The sequence below is a fragment of the Euprymna scolopes genome, chromosome 22 (assembly GCF_053919585.1).
Source record: "Euprymna scolopes isolate OS-2025 chromosome 22, ASM5391958v1, whole genome shotgun sequence".
Lineage (NCBI taxonomy): Eukaryota > Metazoa > Mollusca > Cephalopoda > Sepiida > Sepiolidae > Euprymna > Euprymna scolopes.
In genome coordinates this window covers 47,526,483-47,550,127 of record NC_136503.1, presented here as the reverse complement: position 1 = coordinate 47,550,127, position 23,645 = coordinate 47,526,483, and the positions used below count along the sequence as shown (strand labels likewise).

The window sequence follows — 23,645 nt, the reverse complement described above, 5'->3', positions numbered from 1 at the left end:
TTGATACAAGAATCCTCCTGAGCAGTTCAACATCCAGTGATCATATATCCAATCCTCATGAAACTGCTTATATCACCCTGAATATTACCTTAAATCTTTATTCTATCCCTAAGCAAAGTAGAACACCTAATAACACTCTAGTCAACTACTTTTAAAATTAGATAAACCCAGTTTCAATATTAGAAGTACATCGTCCCTCACCTTGACTACGGACTTTTGCAATAAGTCATGAAACTATTGTACCTAAAATTCCTCTCCAAACTACAAAATACTGCTGCTTGTATACTAAGCAAGTACCGCCTATAGATACTTTACCTCCAAGATGACTGCCTTGTCTGTTTTGCATGACAAACCTTATTATTTTTTACTTAAATTCTCTTTCTCCTGATAACTAACAAATCAAATCTGCTCTACTTCCTAAGTTGACACTAAACAAATCCGTCTCACGTAACTTAGATGGGTCCTTGCTCTCCGCCCTTGACCTTAACAAACTCGCAAATCGATACCCATTAACACCTACAATTTCCTAGGCATGCTCCCGATTATAACTCCCAACCCATAACCAAGCTTCTAAGTAAATACTTACTAGCCTTAGTCCAATACATTGACTTAAAGTAATCTATAATGAACAGTAACCGTTAATATCTCTTTATTAAGAGATAGTATTGCAATAATTATTACACAAACTAAACCGGTACTCATTGAAATAAAAACTTCCGGATATTAAGAGAAAAGCGAAGTCATTCTCCTTAGTTGTAGTCTAAAGGCAACTTACTCAAATTGTCTAAAATTCCATGCATTCGTATACAATACTACTTATCCATCCATCTATACTTTTACTATACTTACAGAATATGCAATAACCTATATCTATCAGGTATAACTGTACTCCATATCAAATGTTCTCTTGTCTCTATACTGAGCATATCTAATCTTTCAGTCTTACTAAATGTCCGGTTTGGGCACCAAGTCAGAATTTTTAATAGAAAGTAGATCATACTCTAGCACTTTATCCTAATTCCTAAACCTACTAAACCATATCTAACCATACATTCCTAAACCTACTAAACCATATCTAACCATATATTGCTAAACTTACAAAACTATATCTAACCATACATCAACTCGACTCTCTCGATCCAATACTGTAGCAAATTTAACTGCTTCCACTGCATGAATTTTTACGTATGCCCTCTCTCAGTATAAATGAAAATGGACAGCATAATAATGCCCTTTTTAAACCACACTTGAGGAGTGAAAATCTTCTGTAGAAGCTAACCTAAATGCCCGATTTTTCCAGGAGATATTAACCTAAATAACCAATAAATATTAACTACCCATGCGGGGTCGCAGAAATACCTGGATTAGGACCCAGGCGCGGGGCCAACCCCCTCGGAGCTGATGGACCCGTAGGTCTTCCCAGGCCATCCGTCTAGGAGAAGGAAAACTCTGAAACTAAACCTAGGGGAGGGAGGTCTCTTCAGTCCTGGACGACAACCTTCCTAGAGCTGGTGACTCAAACAAATCACCGGTTGGCAAACCTAAACTGCTTAAGGAGGAGATAGACTCTGTCTATCGCTCGGCTTTCATACTCCTTCTTTGCCTATTGGCCAGGCGTAGAGGTACTATCACAGGGACTCGCTTGAATCACCCAGTGGTTGACCTTGTTTCCTGACTAGGGTAATGAACGCCGCTTTTCCCCACTCCTGCCACATCCCATCCCCCTAAACTGGACACAGTGGGGTGCTTCAGTGCCATATATGTCAGTGCAGTTGGACTGGGCTGGCTTTGCCTAATGGATTGAGGGTACCGGATTGACAGTTCCTGGCTGCTGTTTCCGACTGATAGTACAGGAGCCCTAACTCTTTGGTAGCGCTTAGAGCGGCTGCTCCATCAACAGTTGTAAAATATCGGGATGTTTGTAGTGCCATGTCGCGCATGGAAAGGGACCCTGCACTCATCCCCGGTGGGCTTTCCTGAGGCCACAATCCTGTGGGTGAGGACAGCTGATGGTCTACTTGTATTGCATGTCTGGTATTCTGCACAACTACTTGTCCAGCACCCCCTCACTCATCCACCCTAACTGAAACTTTTAAATAAAATAAAATGAAATGACAGCTCAAGCAAAAGTTACGTTTAAACCAGGACCAAACTCAAAGAAAACCAACCTGCCTCCTCCCTTGAGGCTTGCATTTACTAATATCCGCGGGCTTAGAACTAACTTAGATGATGTTGAGTCATTTCTCCTTGTAAACACCCCGGATATCTTAGCATTAAGTGAAACTAACCTTCACTCCTCCATACCCTCTAACCACTTTAACATGCCTGGTTATCTCCCACTCTACCGTAAGGACTCGGACAGACATATGCATGGACTTGGAGTCTATATTCGAAACACCCTTCCCCTAACTAGAGAAATAAAACTAGAATCAGAGGGCCAGGCCTTTATGTGCTTCAGACTAAATATGCAACACAATATTAGCTACTTATATTTTCTCTACCGCTCTCCCTCAAACCAAGACTGTACCCTAATAAACAAAGTCTCAGACAGCATAGATATAGCACTCTCCCTCGATACTAGCGCACAAATACATGTATTTGGTGACTTCAATGTCCACCACAGTAACTGGCTAGGATTCTCAAATCACACAGACGTAGCTGGTAGCGCCACATATAGCTTGTCTATATCTCATTCCCTATCTCAGATGGTTACATTTCCGACACGTTTCCCAGACCAGCACGATCAACATGCCTCACTTCTAGATCTCTTTCTGACAACAGTTCCCAATGACTGTACAACAAATGCCCATAGCCCACTCGGGAATGCTGATCACGCTGTGATAATGGTAGAAATCAGCCTAAATTCTCGCCCTAAAACTGAAGACCCACTACTCAAAACAACGAGGTATTACAAAAAGGCTGATTGGGAAGCCATCAGGGAGCTCATCAGAGATGCCCCATGGCAAAATATCTTTACACTTCCAGCGGAACAGTGTGCAAATGAGACAACTGAATGGTTCAAAACTGCTATTGAAGCACATGTTCCCGCACGGAAATACTATAGCAAGCCCCACTCCCCCCAATGGTTTACTTCTGCTTGTGCAGCTGCCATTTGTCAAAGGCAGCATGCGTTCCGCAGATTCAACCGACATAAGTCCAGCTCAAATAAACAGAAGTTTATAGAAGCTAGAAATAATTGTAAGAGAGTGATAGACACAGCTAAGTCAGATTACTCTGAAACCACCAGAAAGCGCATCGAAGCACAGAAATTAGGAACCCGGGATTTTTGGAAAATCTACAACAGCGTAGTTAATAATGGACAGTCAATTATTCCCCCACTAACAAACAATCATGAGGTTGCTTGCACGGCAACTGACAAGGCTAATCTGCTTGCCAGTCGGTTTGCCTCAAACTCCACACTGAACTCGGTACACCACTCACTCCCTGATTTTCCTCTGCGAACAGACGCCACACTTGACGACTTGAAAATCACCCCTTCTCAGGTACATGCTATTATAAAAAACCTAGACACCTCTAAAGCATGTGGACCAGATCTCATCCCGGCTGTGCTATTAAAAAAATGCTCTGCCGAGGTTGCTCCAGTTCTGTCCAAACTTTACAATAAATGCCTTAACGAATCTTGTTTTCCCGACTGCTGGAAAACCGCCTCTGTGGTACCAGTCTTCAAGAATTCTGGTGAAAGAACTGACCCACTAAATTATCGCCCCATTAGCCTCCTCCCGCTTTTCGCCAAAATATTTGAGTCCTTAGTTAATAAAGCCCTAGTCCAGCACCTAACAGCTGCTAAACTCTTGACTGACAAACAATATGGATTCAGGCAAGCCCGTTCAACAGCAGATATCTTAACTGTAGTTTCTGAACGTATATACCGTTCATTGGATAAAACAGGGGAGGGTAGAGCGGTGGCCCTTGATATATCTAAGGCTTTTGACAGGGTATGGCACGATGGTCTTCTAAGGAAAATTAGATCATATGGAATCACTGGAAGAATTCATAACGTAATTAAATCCTTCTTAAGTAATAGAAAAATCAAAGTTGTCCTCGACGGACGTACATCCAAACAATATGACATAAATGCGGGAGTGCCTCAGGGGTCTATCCTTGGACCTCTATTGTTCCTGATATTTATAAACGACCTCCCTGATAATATTGTTTCGGAGATGGGTATATTTGCCGATGACACCACTCTCTATAACAGATATGAGGGAAAAACAAATGAACACATATCCAAGAAAATGGCAGAAACACTAGAGGATGACCTCCAATCCGTAGTGGAATGGGGACAAAAATGGTTGGTCTCATTCAATGCTGCTAAGACTAAGCTTGTTTCCTTCAATAACTACAAGAAACCTTCTCTACCACCAATAGCAATGGCCAAGAATACATTGCCTGAAAGTACTTCTTTTAAACTCCTCGGCCTAACGTTTACAGGGAATATGAACTGGAATAGATACATTGAGAGCATTGCCAAGGCTGCTGCAAGGAAGGTTGGCTCCCTCTACCGTGCTAGAAAACTACTTACGCCTGCCAGTATCCTATACCTCTATAAGGCAACCATTCGCCCATGTATGGAGTACTGTTGTCACATCTGGGCTGGTGCATCTGCTGCTTGTCTCTCGCTCCTGGACAGGGTTCAAAAAAGAGTCGCAAACCTGATAGGTCCTGAACTGTCATCTGGGCTTCAACCTCTGTCCCATCGACGAGATGTTGCATCCCTCTGCCTGTTCTACAAATACTTTAATGGTGAATGCTCTGACGAACTGCAAACACTTGTACCTCCCCGACGTAACTACCCCCGACAAACCCGACAAGCTACTAAGTCTCATCCCTTTACAGTGGAGATCCCTAGGTGCAAGAAAGCCTTTTACTCCAATAGTTTCTTCCCCAGAACTGCGGGTCTTTGGAACTCCCTTCCGGGATTCTGCTTTCCCAACTGCAATGATATGCAGAAGTTCAAGTGTAATGTTAACAAACATCTTTCTACTCTTCTCCCTTCATAATGACCCCGCTAATTAATTCCCTAATAGTAGCCCCCTGCTTCAAAGTGGCACTGTGCCTTGTTTGGGGTGAAAATTGAATAAAAAAAAAAAAAAAAAAAGAAAGAATGCAGAACCAGTCAGGAGCTTCTTGATGCATACCTAATTGAATTTATGTAGAGACAAAAATTTAGAAATAATCATGAAAGCTCCCTGGTTGGCGATCTTCCTTCTATTTCCTTTACTCCATCTTTTCCCTCTTCCATCGACAGTCGTTCAACAGTCAACCAAAAAAATATTCCAAAAGAAATATCCTGTTCTCTAATAGGTTCCTCCATCACAAAGAAACAGCAATAAAAACATTATTATACTAAAAAAAATATTTTCTTGAAAAAAAAAATAATCTATCAACTTTAAAACCTAAAAAAAAAGTTTTTCAACAAATTCATTCATCTTTTTCTAAAAAAAAATTAAAAAGCACTTTTCTTGAAACAAAACAATAAAACAAAATATGCATCTTTTCTTGAGAAAAGGTAAACATATACAGAATAAACGTACAAAAAAAAATCACATTTTCCTAAAAATACTTAAAAGTTTTTAAAAATTTTAAATAAATATTCATTAACTGTAGGTTTTTGTTATTTTCATATTTATTGTATTTCCATTTGTTTTTTTGTATTTAGTATGTGATAAATGTTGTTAATAATGTTTCCCGGCGTCTTTTATCCATGTGGCTTGTTCTTATCAGCTGCTGAGCAAGCATAAGCCAACATCATGGAAATCCAGGACTAAAAAATGCAGAAGTACTGAAAGATTACTTTCTGAATTGTTTTAAAAAGGGTTTTAAAAAGGTTAATTGTATGTTTTCAGGTGGTATAGAGCTCCAGAACTTCTGTATGGTGCCAGGAAATATGATGAAGGTGTAGATCTTTGGTAAGTTAAAAGTTTATAGAATGAAATACCACATTCCAAACTAAAAAGAGTTAACTTAATACAAAACAAAATGATTAATTTATAGGATCTCATCAATCTGACAAAAAGGTTTAAAAAAACTATAGGAAAGTTGTTGAAATTTCAGGATCAAACATGAAGAATATGGTATGCATTCAAACCATGGTGTCCTGCACTTTGTGGTACAGCTGAGAAGCATGACTCAAAGAATTTAAGTTAACTATATATTAAAACTAGTAGAGGCGCCCGGCATTGCCTGGTCATAAAATATGCTTACATATAATATTTTAATTTATGCAGATTTCATATATATTATAATGTCAAATCTCTATCGATTATTATATATTATATTGTACCCAACATATAGCAATGATTTCAAAAGTTAAAAAAAAATATGATTTGCATGCCATCAGCTAGAATTGAAGCCAAAACCCAAACTTATGAAGAATATATATATATATATATATATATATATATATATATATATATTTAGCCAGTAGAGTTTAGTTTCCTAGAAGTACATCCAATGAAACAACATGTGTCTACCAAAAAGTGCTCAATGAGTGAACAGAGCAGGTATATTAAATTTATTTATACAAACATTGATGGCTACATATGTGCATACATGTTTCTGTAATCACCCGCGTTGGGGGATTACGTCTTCAAGCCAAGAATTATCGTCGATAACTGATATTTCAAACAAAAACTTTTTCTTATTTCGTTTACAATGTTAGAATATATATATATACTCCTATAAATTTGTTTTTTTGTGTGTGTATATTGATATTCATATTAAAAACCCTTTTTTCTATTTATCTAAAAAGAAAATACAATATATAATATATGGGTCATTGAATTACATTTATCTGCAAAAGATCTAATTTGCATATTCTTTTAAACATTCATTTTAATTAATTCGTTTTTTGGTTTTCTTATGGGATGATCATCTTTAGTTAACTATTTTGTGTAATTATATTCATGCAAATATTCTAAATGATTTATACTTGCATAATATTTGTGTAAAAAGCTTATAGTAAATACAAACCTCTTTCTATATATATATTTATGTATGCATATATATTTTTGTTTAAAAGATTTTGCCTACCAAACTCCTCTGTCAGTTTTTGATCTACAAATATGAAATTTCATATATAGGGTGTTTGAACCTATGTGAAACTTTATATTTGGGTTTTAGTCAGGAAAATTAGTGCAAAAGTGTGAAAATTAAAAAAATGAAATTTGCCAGGTGAAGGTCAAACAACAGCATTACGAATATGCATGCGTGACGTAATAGCTATTGGTTCATGTTTTAATTTTTAGCTTTACAGTAAACATGTTTTTACAGTACAGTCATTAACATCAAAGGAAAAAGTAAATCATAAGCTAAACGTTTTGGTTTCAGTTCTTGGTGGTGGCACACAAGTAATTTTTTTTTTTAGCTTTTTAAATCATTACTATATATTGGGTCCAATATAATATAATAATAAATATGAAATCTGCAATAATCAAAATATATCTAAGCATATTTTACAACTGGGCAATGGCGGGTGGCTTGCTAATATATATATATATATATATATATATATATATATATATATATATATATATATATATATATATATATAACTACTTCATTTACTCACATAAAATTAATATACGAAAGTGTAGATTTATGCGTAAACTTTAAGTATTTACTTCAAAAGTGCTCAATATGTAGGTAGAGCTAGTTAGTAATTTATAAAATATACATGGTGATTAAGCTACACTGAATATTTGGCGTTTCATCCATTATAGGATTCGTCAGGCTTATGCGTGAATTCTGTGGTTGTTTCTCGTTTTTATATATGTTGAGGATTTTAGTTAACCAAAAAAACTTTAAAGAACCCCAAAATCTATTAAACTGTAGATGAGAAATAGCAAACAATTGTGTTCACAAAATAAAACTTACTCTAGGATAGCGATACAAAATAGCTTTAAAACTAACAAAAACAATAGAAAACAAACAAATAAATAAATTAAATAAACATGAATATACATAAACGACCACACATATATATGTATGTGTGCATGTATGTGTGTACACATATGTATATTTATATATAAAAAAAAAAGAGCAGAAATGAGGAAAATCGTCTGCCTTAAACCACTAACCTAGTTCTAAAACAGATCCTTTGTTCGATAAAATGCATGCTCATTGGCTGATAGGAAGGGGTGCGGTGGATACTAGAAAGCTGATTGGCTAACTAAAATCCTCAACATATATAAAAACGAGAAACAACCACAGAATTTGCGCATAAGCCTGACAAATCCTATAGTGGATGAAACGCCGAATATTCAGTGTAGCTTAATCGCCATAAATATTTTATAAATTACTATATATATATATATATATATATATATATATATTAGTTATATTTTGGGGAAAAAGAATTCCAGCAGAGTGCTCTATTATAAGGAAAAAATTTTTAAAATAAGAGCGTAAAATATATATTTTTATTTTCAGAAGTTTAGATAAGATAAGCTATTGGTACCACTTGTTTCAAACATCAGATGAGATAGATTGGCTGAAAGCTTGATATTGGGATCTAAAATGCTTCCCTATTATCAGGTTTTAAACCGATGGTACTAATAGCTTATCTCATCTAAACTTCTGAAATGAAAATAATATATATATATATATATATATATATATATATAAATTCAAGCTTGAGATATTTAAAAGTAAGGACTAATAAATACAATGAGATTGTTAGATAGTGCTCGATAACAAGAGAAAAATATTTTTTTTTTTTCGAGGGTAAACAGTTACATATGATCGCTACAAACAGCCATCTGTTTCAGTCAATGAGACTTCGTCAGGCAACCCTGAACCATTCGATGCTATAGAAAAAGAAGACAAGATTGAGTTCTTCAAAAAAAAAAAACTATAAAAGTTGTGAGCTCTCCAAAAAAGAAGGATAAAATGGTTGAAATTGCATTTCAACCTTTTTCGAAAATTGTTCAAAAAGTGCTACAGCTGGATTTATAGACAATAAATTTGAAATGATTAAAGTGGGTCGTAATTTTACCAGAACAGTGAATTGTGTTAGTGGGTGGGAGGGGGGGGGGTCTGTTTATAAACTAATTTTTGCGTGTCAAAAAAAAATAATATATATATATCCACTTGCCCACACTCTCGCATACATATATGCACATGCATACACAGAGACAAGAGTTTTTTTTATCTCTTCGTTTTACTGGATTCCAGGACAAAATTTCATCTAATCTGATGGAGTATCCAGCTTTAGTGTTGTTACTATAAACAACCTCGCATAAAGGTGAACCAATCCTCGTATAAGCCAACATATGGTAACCATACTGAAGGGATCTTATTTGTACTTCAAAAACTATGTTATTTGGAATATTTAATCAGTGTTTACTTGTAGAATGAAGTATCCTTATGTCAAATTTTCCTGACAAACTCCTGTACAGAGAGAATTTGGACACTAGAGGATAATGTCTAGTAGGCATTCAAGTTCTCTCCTTATCCATCGATATGTTGTGTATAATAATGCTTTTTAGTTGACACTTGTGTTTGCATAGGTAGTATCATTACTAAATGAAATCGTTCGTCCATTTATCTATGGAGCTGAGGACATAAGAAATATCTGTGACTACTGACATTTTATTCTTTGTAGGGCTGTTGGCTGCATTTTTGGTGAACTCTTGAACAATTCTCCACTTTTTCCTGTAAGTATGAGTTAAAACCTTTTAAAAAATAATCGCAAAGCCTACCTACAAGACATTGTGATACTATAGACATCCCCTCCTACCACCACCACCAAAGTATTAGGAAATGAAAAAAAAAACTGGAAAAACTTAACAAAAAGATTAAATAGTTGGTAGTCAAACCAAAAAACAGCAATTCTTCCCTCTTTGCCAGAAACATCGTTTATGGAAGTTGAGGACTAAAAAACAAAATAGGGGAAAGCGAGAGTTATGACGCAGCTAAAAGTAAATCCATTGTCTATTTTCTACTTTTAATTTTGTCAATCTTCATAAAAACTTGCATAATGTTATTGCTAAAAGCAAACCGAAGAATTTTGCCGATATTGAATTATCTTACTGAGACACTACCATTGCCAATTCACAACAGCAATTTACCATCAGTAGACTAGATGTTCTTGTATAGGTAAAAATTATGTTATTAAAATTTGATGGAATAATTTTTAAAATGAAAATTATATATCACATAAAACTTAAATTTCTATGTGATTGCTAAAAACCAAATAATCCAAATAAAAAATATTGATTTTTTTTTTCTAATTTAATATTTTTAGCATGTAATTATTTATATAAGCTTGAAACCATCTAAATTACACTTACTTATTTTGTAGGCTCATTAGTAAAACACGTTTTATAGTGTTACAAAAATATATATAAAAGAAAAATGGGGGAAAAAATAAAGCAAAGTCTCCTAAATGAAAACAAAGGTAGCAAATAAAAAAGGGAGCAAATAAAAACTAGACCCAAAAAGTATATTAATTTAGTCCAAGTTTATTAAAAGGAAATGAAATGCTGTTGCATTTATCCCCAAAGCAAGGGTAAAAAAATTAACTTTAAAGTAACAATTACAAAAATAAAAATAGAAACATACTTAAAAAAGAGAGAGACTATTCCAGAATTAGCTCTATCAACTGGAACGACAAAGCTAAATTTATTGTCCAAACGATAGCAATAAAATTAACTGTCAATAATTTTCCCCATTCTTTATCTGTGCCTAAATCAAAATGTAGATTCCACGAAGAAAGCTTCTTTCTTAGAAGTGCACGCCTGTGGAACTCTCTTCCGTTTGCCTGTTTCCCACCTGACTACAACTTGGATGTCTTCAAGTTCAACATAAACAAATTCCTGATAAACCGCCCCCTTAAGTAAGACACTTTATCAAATCTCCATTACTAACGATGACTACGATATTGTCCCATTGACTACTGTACATGCAATAACCCTTATCCCTGAGTGGCTTCCGGACCTTGATAAGTGGTGACTCCCATGTAAAAAAAAAAAAAAATGATAGAAAAAAGATGGAAAAATTCTTGTTTTCCTATTTAAAATAAAAGAGTAATCTTACTTGGCATAAAAACCTGAAAGGCAAGAAACATGCAAAAAGTCTTTAAAATGTTCTCTTCTTTAAGTATTTCTCTTTGAGAGATGCTCTCTCAATCTTCTGGAACTTTCTGGTCCTAATGTTTTTCCTTTAAAACAAAAATCTGCTTCTATGAAAGGGAGTTCTTTCTCTAACCAGATCAAGTTAAATTATCTTCCAATACCGTCTCTTCTTGAAAGTTACCTGAATAAAGTGGGAATTTAATTTTCCTGGAGACCGCATACAAACTGCCAATAACCTGCTTGTCTTCATCTTGTCTGACTGGTCAGCGAATTTAAATTCTGTCTCTTACAGAAAAAAATCTCCAAAAACACAATTAGTTTCTTCCGCTGGTTTTCTAGAGACAAATAATTTCCCAGTTGATAAATCCTTTTTGCCTTTTACTTAATGGGGAATGAAGTTATGCTGAAAGTTTAGATAACGATCAATGGAGATTTCTGTATACCATATATTTCAGCATATAAGACGACCCTTAAAGTTAAAAAAATCATCTTTAAAAACCAATATTTCATAAGATACCGAGTGTTGCAATCTCTAGCCTAGGCTAAACAAACACGGTTTCGTGATTTAGTAGTCGTCTTATACAACTGATATATGATAAATTTATTAAAATTTGCTCCAATTTTGTACCTTGTCTTATCTAACAGTCGCCTTTATAGCCGAAATATACGAGGGGTGTGCAATAAGTAATGTCCCTGACCCACTTCCAGTTGTCTGATCTAGCTGAAATTTTGCATGTGCAATGATTTATATCTCTACGGGTTATGTGGCAAATTACAGCTCTGAACTAATTGTGGTTTCTGTTTTACAGGTGTTTGAACTGAGTCAGGTGTGAAATGGAGCCTGTTATCAGTGATCCGGTTTTTGTATTTGAAAGGATGCACACCACAGGAGACTTTTGATGAAATGAAAGAAACTTATGGTGATAATGCCCCATCACATGACTTTGTAAAACGCTGGCATCGTGAATTCAAACATGGCGGGAAGTCTGTGGAAACAGCTCCCAGACCTGGTCGCCTCCCCCTCCTTCTGCCATTGATGAGGCATCTGTCCGTCAAGTTGAGGCTGCCATTTTGGAAGATTGGCGCATTACTATTCGCCAAATAGCCCAAGATATCAAGATTAGTACAGGGTCTGTGGAAACTATCATTCATGACCATTTGCATATGCATAAGGTGTCTGCCAGATGGATTCCCAGGTTGCTCATACCATTCCAGAAGCGAGAACGCATTGAGTGCTCAAGGATGAATTTGGAGATGTGCCAAGAAGATGAGTCAAAGTTTTTCAAAAGACTGATTATGCAGGATGAAACCTGGGTTCATCACTATGATCTAGAGACCAAAGCCCAGTCAATGCAGTGGAAGCACTTGGACTCACCACCTCCAAAGAAGGTAAGGGTGCAGCCCTCCGCTGGCAAGATCATGCTCACAGTCTTCTGGGACCAAGACGGAGTAGTGATGACAGATTTCCTAGGAAAGGGTACCACAATTACAGGAGCCTATTATGCTTCACTTTTGAGGAAATTAAGGGAAGCTATCAAAATCAAGACGTGGGGCAAGATCAGGAAAGGTACCCTCCTCCTGCAAGACAACGCTCCGGTCCACAACTCGCATGTTGCCAGATCAGAAGCACAGGCAGGTGGTTATGAAATCCTCCCCCATCCTCCCTACTCTCCTGACCTTGCACCTTCTGATTTTCACCTCTTCTCAGCCATGAACTTTCCCAGATGATGCAGCCTTGATTTCTGAAGTCACATTGTGGTTGGAGGACCAACCTGGGGTGTTCTACAAAAACAATCTCCAGAGCTGCATCAAACGATGAGAGAAATGCATAACTCTGGGTGATTCCTATGTAGAGAAAGACTAATAACTGTGCCAAGTTTCGTTGCTCTACTGCTATGGGAAGTGGGTCAGGGGCATTACTTATTACACACCCCTCGTATGGTATTTAATGTCAAAATTTGACAGAGAAACAATATCAGTGCTTTTCTCTAAGGCCAACTACACTCTAAAGAAAATAGGTAACGAGCCCCCTCCCTCATCCCTTTATGCTTGTCAGGAGGAAAGTGACAGGCCGATAGTAATGATGATGATGAGTAAACAGATCCCAGAAGTTTGGCATCTGTAAGGTGATGGACTAGAGCTTGATTAATTAAGGATTCAAATATTTTGGCGAAAAGCAGAAGGCTAATGGGGCGATAATTTAATGGGTCAGTTCTTTTGCTAGAATTCTTGAAAACTGGTACCACAGAAGCAGTTTTCCAGCAGGCAGGAAAGCAAGGTGTAAGATATTTTCTTTCCATCATGGATACATATATGCAATAAAGGTTTTTTTTTATCATGGAGAGAGAAAGAATTATGGCCTCCCACCTGTTTGAATTTATTTAATTATTTATTTTTTTGCAGGGCGAAAATGATATTGAACAATTATGCTGTGTACTGCGTGCTCTTGGCACCCCAACCGAGAAATCTTGGCCAGTAAGTTAAAGGGAGACAACCATTTTGACAATCTTAATTATTAATCTTATAAAGACATTTTAACTTGTCGAACCTCAATTTCTAACATAATTTCAGAGCAGCTACAGAAATTTTATCTATAGATAACTTATCTTGTTAGAAATTCTTGGATATTTAAAAATACATATGATTGTTATGACACAATTCAAGATGAAGACAATGGTGATGTCATTCAAATGGTTAATGGATTTGCTAGTCAAATAGAGAATTAGGAAGAGATGGACGTCGCAACTAAATATGTTTTATCATATTCGGGTTGCGACCGTTTTACATTGTGGCATGCATTGAACAGCTTTTAAAAATTGATTTCCAATCCAACCTATCTCTGGCCAGGTCTTTATTTATTCGTCTTAAATCCATCATATCACTTCCTTCCATGTTTTCTTTTGCCTTCCACTGTTAACTGATCTTGCTACCTCAACTGTTCTACATTCATTAACTCAAGAACTCTCATCCGTACTCTTAATGTTGCTATACTATCAAGGTGTCACGTTTTGCACCCATATCTTCCTATACTGTGCAAACTTAATCTTCCTCTGAGGTCATCGTGTCATGTTGTGAGTAAATATCGAGACACATAATGATGGGGACTCATAATACAGAGACGATAATGACATTTATATTCTGAGAGAGACATTTATATACATTGTTACACAGAACGAGACATTGTTTGTATAACGGCGTAAATGCCGGTGGTTCTACTTAATTCATTTATTATTAACAGGATAAATATAACTGTGAGAAGAGAGATGTGGAGTGCAGTTCTTGTTAACACATATAGAGGAGGGACGAGACATTATTGATGATGATGACGGGGACACATTATTTGGAAGGTGGTTATACAAAATTTGTTTACAAGATGATTGACAAAACACAGTTGTTGAATGACGACATGAAACAAACAGTTACAAAATATAGATGGTGATTTCTTTATTCATCAGCCTGCTGATTGATGACTCAGGAATCCAAGCTTATATGACTACATGGTCTCCTTTCCTCCTCTTCGCCTCTCAGGGCATCAGCTCCACTAAGTCGCTGTCCAACTCTCGTCTCTAACTGACTATCACTGTGACTGTGATTGTGTGATTTTTCTAAACGAACCCTCTCTCAATATATTGAGAATCTCCTTTCTTTATGACATCACAAGTGTGGTCAACCAACGTGATTTTATCACGTTTCAATTTACCTGTGCCCTTTGCACATGTATCTAACACCTCTCATAAACAAAAGAAATCCATAAATTAAATCGTATCATTTAACCTATTAGTTACGTAACATTTTCAACTTTGTTATTGTCCATTGTTTTAACTGACAGTTTTGATATCCAGTTATTTCTAAAAGTATGGACAATCGCTCTATCTCTGACATAAATAATATTTAGTTGTTTGCGAGAACAATGCGATTCGTTCTGCATTCCTACGATTTCAATATCTATTATCTTTTAATACTTGCCTTCTGGGTTCGATTCTGGTCTTTTCCTAATATCATTTTCAAACTTATCTAGTTTTGCTTTCTTTCTTACTTTTCATAACAATCACATGTAAACCTTTACACTTGCATTACATATCCAACATATCATTCTCATATCGTCTCTTTATTCAATGCATGTGCTAATCCTTACTAGAAGGCTAGATGGGAGGGGGATATTCAGTTTCGAGATATCAATACCTATAGAAACTGTTGAAATTAGATAACGTCATCCAATAATTGTTTCTACAGAAATATTTAAAAAAAAAAAAAAAAAGGGATGTTTTAACGTAAATTTTCTTGAGGAATTTAAAAAGTATGTGTAAATGCGAATAAAAAAATTTTTTTTTTTTTTATAACGAAAAATCTGGAAGCATTGAAAAAAATATTTTACTTTTCAGGGAATGATCGAATTACCAGATTATAAAAAGATTACATTTCCTGAAAATCCACCAATTCCGTTTGAAGAACTTGTTCCGGATGCATCATTTCATGCGCTGAACCTTCTGGAGAAATTCCTGGTTTATCCATCCAAAGAAAGAATCGCAGCAAACGAGGTAAATTATATAGTGATGTTGTTCTCGGCTGATTAACTGTGTCGGATATATACTTCAGATTCAAAATAATGAAAAGAATATGCTGTTGTCATAGCCCTAGTTATAATGTACTATCCTAATTATTTTACTTTTTTCTTTATTTCTTTTGACTTAATAAACAGAGTAAGAAATGGAAGTGAAAGTGATAATTCCTGTATAAAATAAAGGGGGTAAGCAATAGAAGATTTAGTAACAAATGGGTCACATGATTAAATTGCAAATAATGGTTTTATAAAAAGAATAAAAATAAAAGTTTTTGCATTTTCATTGGAGTGCATAGAAGCATGCTGCAGAGGCAAACCTGCAATCAAAAAAGTACTTCTTTTAAACTCCTCGGCCTAATGTTTACAGGGAATATGAACTGGAATAGATACATTGAGAGCATTGCCAAGGCTGCTGCAAAGAAGGTTGGCTCCCTCTACCGTGCTAGAATACTACTTACGCCTGAAAGTATCCTGTACCTCTATAAGGCCACTATTCGCCCATGTATGGAGTACTGTTGTCACATCTGGGCTGGTGCATCTGCTGCTTGTCTCTCACTCCTGGACAGGATTCAAAAAAGAGTCGCCAACCTGATAGGTCCAGAACTGTCATCTAGGCTATAGCCTCTGTCCCATCGACGAGATATTGCATCCCTCTGCCTGTTTTACAAATACTTTAATGGCGAATGCTCTGACGAACTGCAAACATTTGTACCTCCTTGACGTAACTACCCCCGACAAGCAACTAAGTCTCACCCCTTTACAGTAGAGATCCCTAAGTGCAAGAAAGCCTTTTACTCCAATAGTTTCTCCCCCAGAACTGCAGGTCTTTGGAACTCCCTTCCAGGATTCTGCTTTCCCAACTCTACTGATATGCAGAAGTTCAAGTGTAATGTGAACAAGCATCTTTCTACTCATCTCCCTTCATAATGCCCCTGCAAATTATGCCCCTGATAGTAGCCCCCTGCTTCAAAGTGGCACTGTGCCTTGTTTGGAGTGAAAATTGAATAAAAAAAAATTAAAAAATTAACCTAAGAGAAAAGACACAAGAAATTAGCTGGTGTCTTTGAAATAAGTCTTCATACTGGAAAATCAGACCACTTGAAATCTTACAGAATTAATGTTCACTCTAGATAAGGAACACCCTCAGAAAGTTTTTAGACACAGTGATAAAACAGCCATGGTTTTCAAGTTGTCTTTGTGGGTGGCTTTTTTTTTTTTTTTTTTTTTTTAAATGGGGGGGGTCACCGCTTATCAAGGCCCAGAAGCCACTCGAGGATAAGGGTTAATTGGTATATATTAGTCATTGTGATTTTAGCGTAGTAAACATTAGTGGGAATTTTGTAAATTGGATTACTTAGAGAGACGGTTCAATAAGAACTTGTTTACGTTGGACTTGAAGACAATCAGATTGTAGTCAGCTGTAAAGCAGCCAAACGGAATAGAGTTCCACAGGCGAGCAGTTCTAAGAAAGGAGCTCTGTTCATGGAATCTACGTTTAGGTGTAGGCACGGATAAAGAGTGTGGGTAATTGTTGATAGTGGTTCTGACAAGACGAGTGTTTTTCATGAAAGTCTGGCGAGGGGGGACCAGAGATCGAAGTTCAGATAAGCACCTTCCATGAAAATAACGATAAAGCAGGGACAGGCTCGCTACGTCTCTTCTGTGGGAAAGGGGTTGCAGAGAAGAAAAAAAGGCATCCCCCACTAAGCTACGAAGTCTATTTTGAACTCTGTCAAGACAAGATAAGCTGCTTCTAGCAGATCCTGCCCAGATATGACAACAGTACTCCATCGTTGGTCGTACCTGGCTATTATATAGGTACAGAATTGCATCAGAAGTGAGATATCTACTGAGGCGGTAGAAGGATCTTTCCAGTGACTTTGGCAATTGATTTGATATGCGTATTCCATTTCAGATCGGGAGTAAAGGTCAAGCCCAGAAGCTTGTCAAAACATGAAGCCTCCCCAAGACGAGAGCCATTCATTTCGATTGATGGCAGCTGGGCAGCAGAGCGTTGATGATGTAAAGATAGAAGCTTGGTTTTAGATGCATTAAAAGTAACCAGCTACTTCTTTCCCCATTGTACCATGTGCTCAAGATCAGAGGAGAGAGAGTCAGAGAGAACTTGGTCGTTTACAGTCTTCGAAGTGCTTCCATAGATGGTAGTGTCGTCAGCATAAATGTCTACGAATGATCTAAGGCTTACATGAGATGACAGTAAAATATATATATTCCAATAGAATGAATAGAGCAGATCAGGTTTTGGTGTCTGTTAGTCAGAGATGGATTTTTAGGTCTTAAGCTTAAGAACTGTTTGTGTTGAACAAAAATGTTTGATTGTTAATGAGTAAAATTGCCTTTGACTTAATAAACACTGAATGTCACTTGAGTAAATTGTACATTATCACTAATTAAAAGAATTAAAATGAAAGTTTTTTCAAACATAAACCAATCCTAAAACTGAGAAATATTTTTGTTGATTAAAATATTTGAAAAGCCTTAGGAAAACCAACGTTTCTAGAATATATTACTCATACACTGCTCATTTCCTTAACCATATACTTTTGAGGAGTTGTAGTGCACCTCTAAAGCACTGTCCATACTTTCTTTAAAAAAAAAAAAAGTAAACAAAAAAATAATAAATTAAAAATTTTTTAGCAATTAACAATAAATTAGCACAGTCCGTAAATCTCGGTAGTCAAATTGAGTTGTCGACTTTTGAATTTTAACACATTCTAAAAAACATGGGGTGTTCTGGCCCCCTCCTAGCTTACTCAAAAAACAAAAAAATATGATTTTTGGAATATAACATCTTCATTCCATGATAAGTATGTACGTCAAAGATTTGTATTATTTTTTTTATTAAGTGTAATTCTAAATAAGCACCAACCATATTCTGAAAACATAAAACATTCGTACAAGACCCATATAAAAATAAGAATTCTGGATTTTGTTTTGCAGGCCTTACTTCATTTGTACTTCTTCAGCATGCCGTTACCATCTCATCGTTCCGACCTTCCAGTTCCCAAAAGAAGCAGACAAATCAGGCGCAGACAGCAAGCTCATGATTACAATCCAGACATTCTATTAGAAAAGTCGCTTATCCTTCCAGAAGCGTTAGCACCTCACGTGGCTTAGTGTAAACATTCATGCTGCTGCATGGTTGCATCTCGTGTTGCTTAGTTCAACTTAGAATGAGCTCACATAAATCAAGACATCTTTGATTGTAAATCAAGAAAGGAATGGTTGAAGTATGACCGGTAAAATCTCAGTTTTGTAGGCATTAAAATTTTATAAAATCAAAATTTCTCTTATATTTTACTCAGACATTTACTTTAAAGTTAAACTATTAATTTTACAGATTTTGGTTAATAATTATCTTAATTACAAAAATCTTTAGTTAACTTGGAAAACAAAATTAGTTGTCATTTGGTTTAATTCACATATGCAAAAAAAAAAAATAAAATAAAATAAAAAATATATATATATATATATATATATATATATATATATATATATATATATAAATTCTTAGCACAAGACAGAACTTGAAAAAAAAACAGTTAATAGAAAAGTTTTTCCAAAATATTTTTTCTCTGCTTCACCAGAATTGTATTTGTGAAGCAAATGAAAACTGGAAGCAAGTAAGATTAAAAGCTAGCAGGACCTGTGTCCCGGTATTACCTGGGTGAAATATAAAATAATGATTTAATGGAATAAAAAAAAAAAACAGAAAAAAAAAAAAGATATCAAAGTAATTTAGGTGATCAAAATAGGATTTCACCATGTTTTGACAATCTTACATGGAAGGATTTTGTTTTGGTACCAATCCAGTTTCCCTTTTTGAGAGATACATTTTTTCCATACAAAAAGCAACAGTGTATCCAAACCAGCCCTTGTCGGGAAGCCACAAAATCGATAGACTTATATTTATTGAATTTCAAAAGCAAAGCAAAGCAAAAATAAATAAATAAATAAAAAGGAAAAGTTTAAGGTTTAAAGACAAAAAAAAGAAGCAAGGAAAAAGTACTTGCATATTTTTAAACAATTCTCAAAAACCAATGTCATTTCACTTTGTCATAAACTTTTATCTACAAATTTATAACATTGCTTAATAAAAAATGTAAAATTCTAGCAAAAACTATATTTATTTCCTCTGCTAGTCTGATGTTTTTCTTAATACTGCAAATTCTGTATATTATTTGATTCTGATCCAACATATTTTTTTTGTTTGTTTTACATCGAAGCAAGTATCATTCTCGTTTGTTTGAAAAATACTGATTTTATTAAAAAAAAAAAAAAAATAGTGTATCAATCCTGAAAAAAAAATCAGAAACGTGCTATGTTATTGGTTCCGGGCAACTCGAGAAAGTAAACAAGTTGTTTATTATTATAATTGTATTTCGTTAGTTTAAATGGAATGCCACCTAAAATATTTTTTTAGAATGAAATATTTATTTACAATAACATTGGCATGTTAACTTGGAATTTTAACATGGGCTAGTAGTTTCTAGATAAACATTATCAATTATGTAAAAAGATCAGATGATGATCTTAATGCTACATATATTAATGACATAATCACAAAGAGAGATTTTTTTTTAATACACAGATTTTAGTCAGTGAAGAGTAAGACAATTTCAGAGAGATAGTCATTGAAGACAGACAGAGTCGAGCCAACCAGTCATAATGGCTTGAAATACCCGGGGAAGCATGGTGTACAATGCCTATCGAATCTAAGAAACATAGGACAAGCAATTTTCCAATGGGGAAACATCTGTAATAAAGTTGCTGAAATACAACTAGAGACTTGTTTATTTCTTGAGATGAATTTTCTTTACAGTTTTCCATTAAAACAAGATCAAGATGAACAAGGTATGTTTTCCCTATTGGCTGATGTTAAACCCACAGAGAACTTTCTGTGATAAATGTTCATATGCTTGTGGAACTGTATCTGTTAATATATCGACACGTATAAACATGAGAACACTAGATCATTATAGACGCACTCATAAATATATAAAGGTTATATACATCCAATACACGTAAACACATGAACGTTTATATATACTCCTTATATACAGACGAGTATACAACAAAAGAGCCCATTTTACTGTATGTAATTTAGGTGATTAAAATATTGTTTAAATAGCTTAAATAAATAAAATATTGTTTTAATAACGAAACCAATAGAGAATATTCCCAAAGAATTTTTTTTATTTTATTGTTTCTTAAAAATCATTCTAGATTGTAGTCATTTTTAATTTTTTTTTTTTTTTTTTTTTGAAGAACGAGATTTTCCACCAATAATAAAACAGATTTTAAATACGGTATAACCCGGATATAAGATACTTCTAAAGGCCACCTCATTCTCTTATATCCGGGTTACACTGTACATTAAAACAGGCTCTAATTTGGGACCAGAGAAAATCTCTCTTATATCCGAGTTACTCTGTACTGTTTTTTGTAAATAGTAAATTCATAAATATAAAAGAAATCAATGTTTGTATATAAAGATACATATTACATATTTTATATTGCAAATATTGTTCTGATAAAGTATCCAATACAGAGCATTCCCATAGAAATTGTTTTGGATTCCACCTAAGAAATCCTGGCAGATTTTATTTTATTTTTTTTTTATTACATTTTCACCCCAAATAAGGCACATTGCCACTTTGATGTAGGGGGCTACTATTAGGGACACAGGCTACAGGGGTACTAGGTGGGGAGTTGAGCAGCAAAATGTTGGTTCACGTTACATTTGAACTTCTGCATGGCAGTACAGTTGGGGAAGCAGGAACCTGGCAGGGAGTTCCAAAGTCTAGTGGTTCTGGGAAAGAAACTACTGCCGTAGAAGGCTCTCTTACATCTAGGGATCTCTACTGTGAAGGGGTGAGATTGTCGGGTTTGTCGGGGGTATTTACGTAGAGGGGGTACAAGTGCTTGCAGCTTGTTGGCACATACACTGTTAAAGTACTTTTAGAACAGACAGAGAGATGCTACATTGCGTCGGTAGGACAGAGGCTGAAGCTTGGATGATAGTTCAGGACCTATTAGGTTGGCGACTCTCTTTTGAACCTTGTCTAGGAGTGAGAGACTAGTAGCAGATGCACCGGCCCAAATATGACAACAATACTCCATACATGGGCGAATGGTGGCCTTATAGAGGTACAGGATACATTCAGGGGTCAGTAGCTTTCTAGCATGGTAGAGAGAACCTATCTTCTTCGCAGCGGTCCTGGCAATGCTCTCAATGTAATTGTTCCAACTCATGTTTACTGTGAACGTTAGGCCGAGGAGTTTAAAAGATGTGCTTTCAGATAAAGAGTCTTTGGCCATTGCTATTGGTGATAGAGAAGGTTTCTTGTAGTTATTGAAGGAAACCAGTTTAGTCTTGGCAGAATTGAATGTGACCATCCATTTTTGTCCCCATTCCACTACAGATTGGAGGTCATCCTCTAGTGTTTCTGCCATTTCTTTAGATATGTGTTCATTTGTTTTCCTGTCGTGTCTGTTATAGAGCGTGTTGTCATCAGCATATATACCCATCTCACAGACAATTTTGTTAGGGAGGTAATTTATGAATATTAGGAATAATAGAGGTTCAAGGATAGACCCCTGAGGCACTCCCGCATTTATATCATATTGTTTAGATGTATGGCCATCGAGGATGGATTTTTCTCTTATCTAAGAAGGATTTAATTATGTTAAGTATTCTTCCAGTGATACTGTATGATCTGATTTTCCTGAGAAGACATTTGTACCATCCTCTGTCAAAAGCCTTAGATATATCTAGAGCTACTGCTCTACCCTCCCCTGCTTTGTCAAGTGAATGGTATATACGCTTGGAAATTACAGTTAGAATGTCTGCTATGGAACAGGCTTGCCTAAATCCATATTGTTGGTCGGTAAGAAGTTTAGCATCTGTAAGGTGATGGACTAGAGCTTGATTAATTATGGACTCAAATATTTTGGCAAAAAATGGGAGGAGGCTAATGGGGTGGTAATTTGCTGGGTCAGTTCTTTCGCCAGAATTCTTGAAAACTGGTACCACAGAAGCAGTTTCCAGCAATCAGGAAAGCAAGATTCATTAAGGCATTTGTTGTAAAGTTTGGAGAGGGTTGGAGCTACTTCGATGGAGCACTTTTTTAATAGAACAGCCGGGATGGGATCAGGTCCACATGCTTTTGCAGTGTAAAGATTTTTTATAATGGCATGCACCTGAGAAAGGGTGATTTCCAGATCATCAGAGGAAAGTCTGACAGAGGGTGCTTAGCAGGGTCTAGTGTGGAGTTGGAGGCAAACCGACTGGCAAGCATGTTAGCCTTCTCGGTTGCTGAGCAAACAACTTCATGATTGTTGGATAGTGGGGGAATTGTTTATTATTTACTACACTGTTGTAGATTTTCCAGAAGTCACGGGTTCCTAATTTCTGAGCTTCGATGTGTTTTTGGGTGGTTTCAGTAAATTCTCTCTTAGCTGTCGCTATTTCTTTCTTACAGTTACTTCTGGCTTCTATATACTTCTGTCTGTTTGAACTGGATTTATGTCAGTTAAATCTGTGGTACGCGTGCTGCCTTTGCGCGATGGCAGCTGCACATGTGGAAGTAAACCACTGGGGAGAGTGGGGCTTGCTATCAAATTTCCGCGTGGGGACATGTGCTTCAATTGCTGTTTTGAACCATTTGCGCACTGTTCAGCAGGAAGTGAAAAGATATTTCGCCATGTGGCAACTCTAATGAGATCCCTGATGGCTTCCCAGTCAGCCTTTTTATAATATCTCGTTGTTTTGAGCAATGGCTCTTCCATTTTGGCTCTAGAGTTTAGGGTGATTTCAACTATTATCACTACATGATCAGCATTCCTAAGTGGGCTGTGGGCGTTCGTAACACAATCATCAGGAACTGTGGTCAGAAACAGATCTAAAAGTGATACGTGTTGCTCTTGCTGGTCAGGGAAACGGGTTGGAAACGTAACCGTCTGTG

The 23,645-nt window shown here is 36.0% G+C and overlaps 1 protein-coding gene across 4 annotated transcripts in view; it reads left to right on the top strand.

The window, feature by feature from the left end:
• The window catches only part of LOC145243420 (cyclin-dependent kinase 20-like), a 51,742-nt gene extending 32,780 nt beyond the window's left edge, over positions 1-18,962 (top strand). For all 4 annotated transcript variants that reach the window (XM_080106285.1, XM_080106286.1, XM_080106284.1 and 1 more), the window contains 5 exons: positions 5,868-5,930; positions 9,626-9,677; positions 13,500-13,571; positions 15,479-15,634; positions 18,619-18,962. In XM_080106285.1, coding sequence (XP_079962411.1) covers positions 5,868-5,930; positions 9,626-9,677; positions 13,500-13,571; positions 15,479-15,634; positions 18,619-18,795 — 520 coding nt within the window. In that variant the 3' untranslated portion in view covers positions 18,796-18,962. The remainder of the gene's footprint in view (positions 1-5,867; positions 5,931-9,625; positions 9,678-13,499; positions 13,572-15,478; positions 15,635-18,618) is intronic.
• Positions 18,963-23,645: the final 4,683 nt, after the last annotated feature.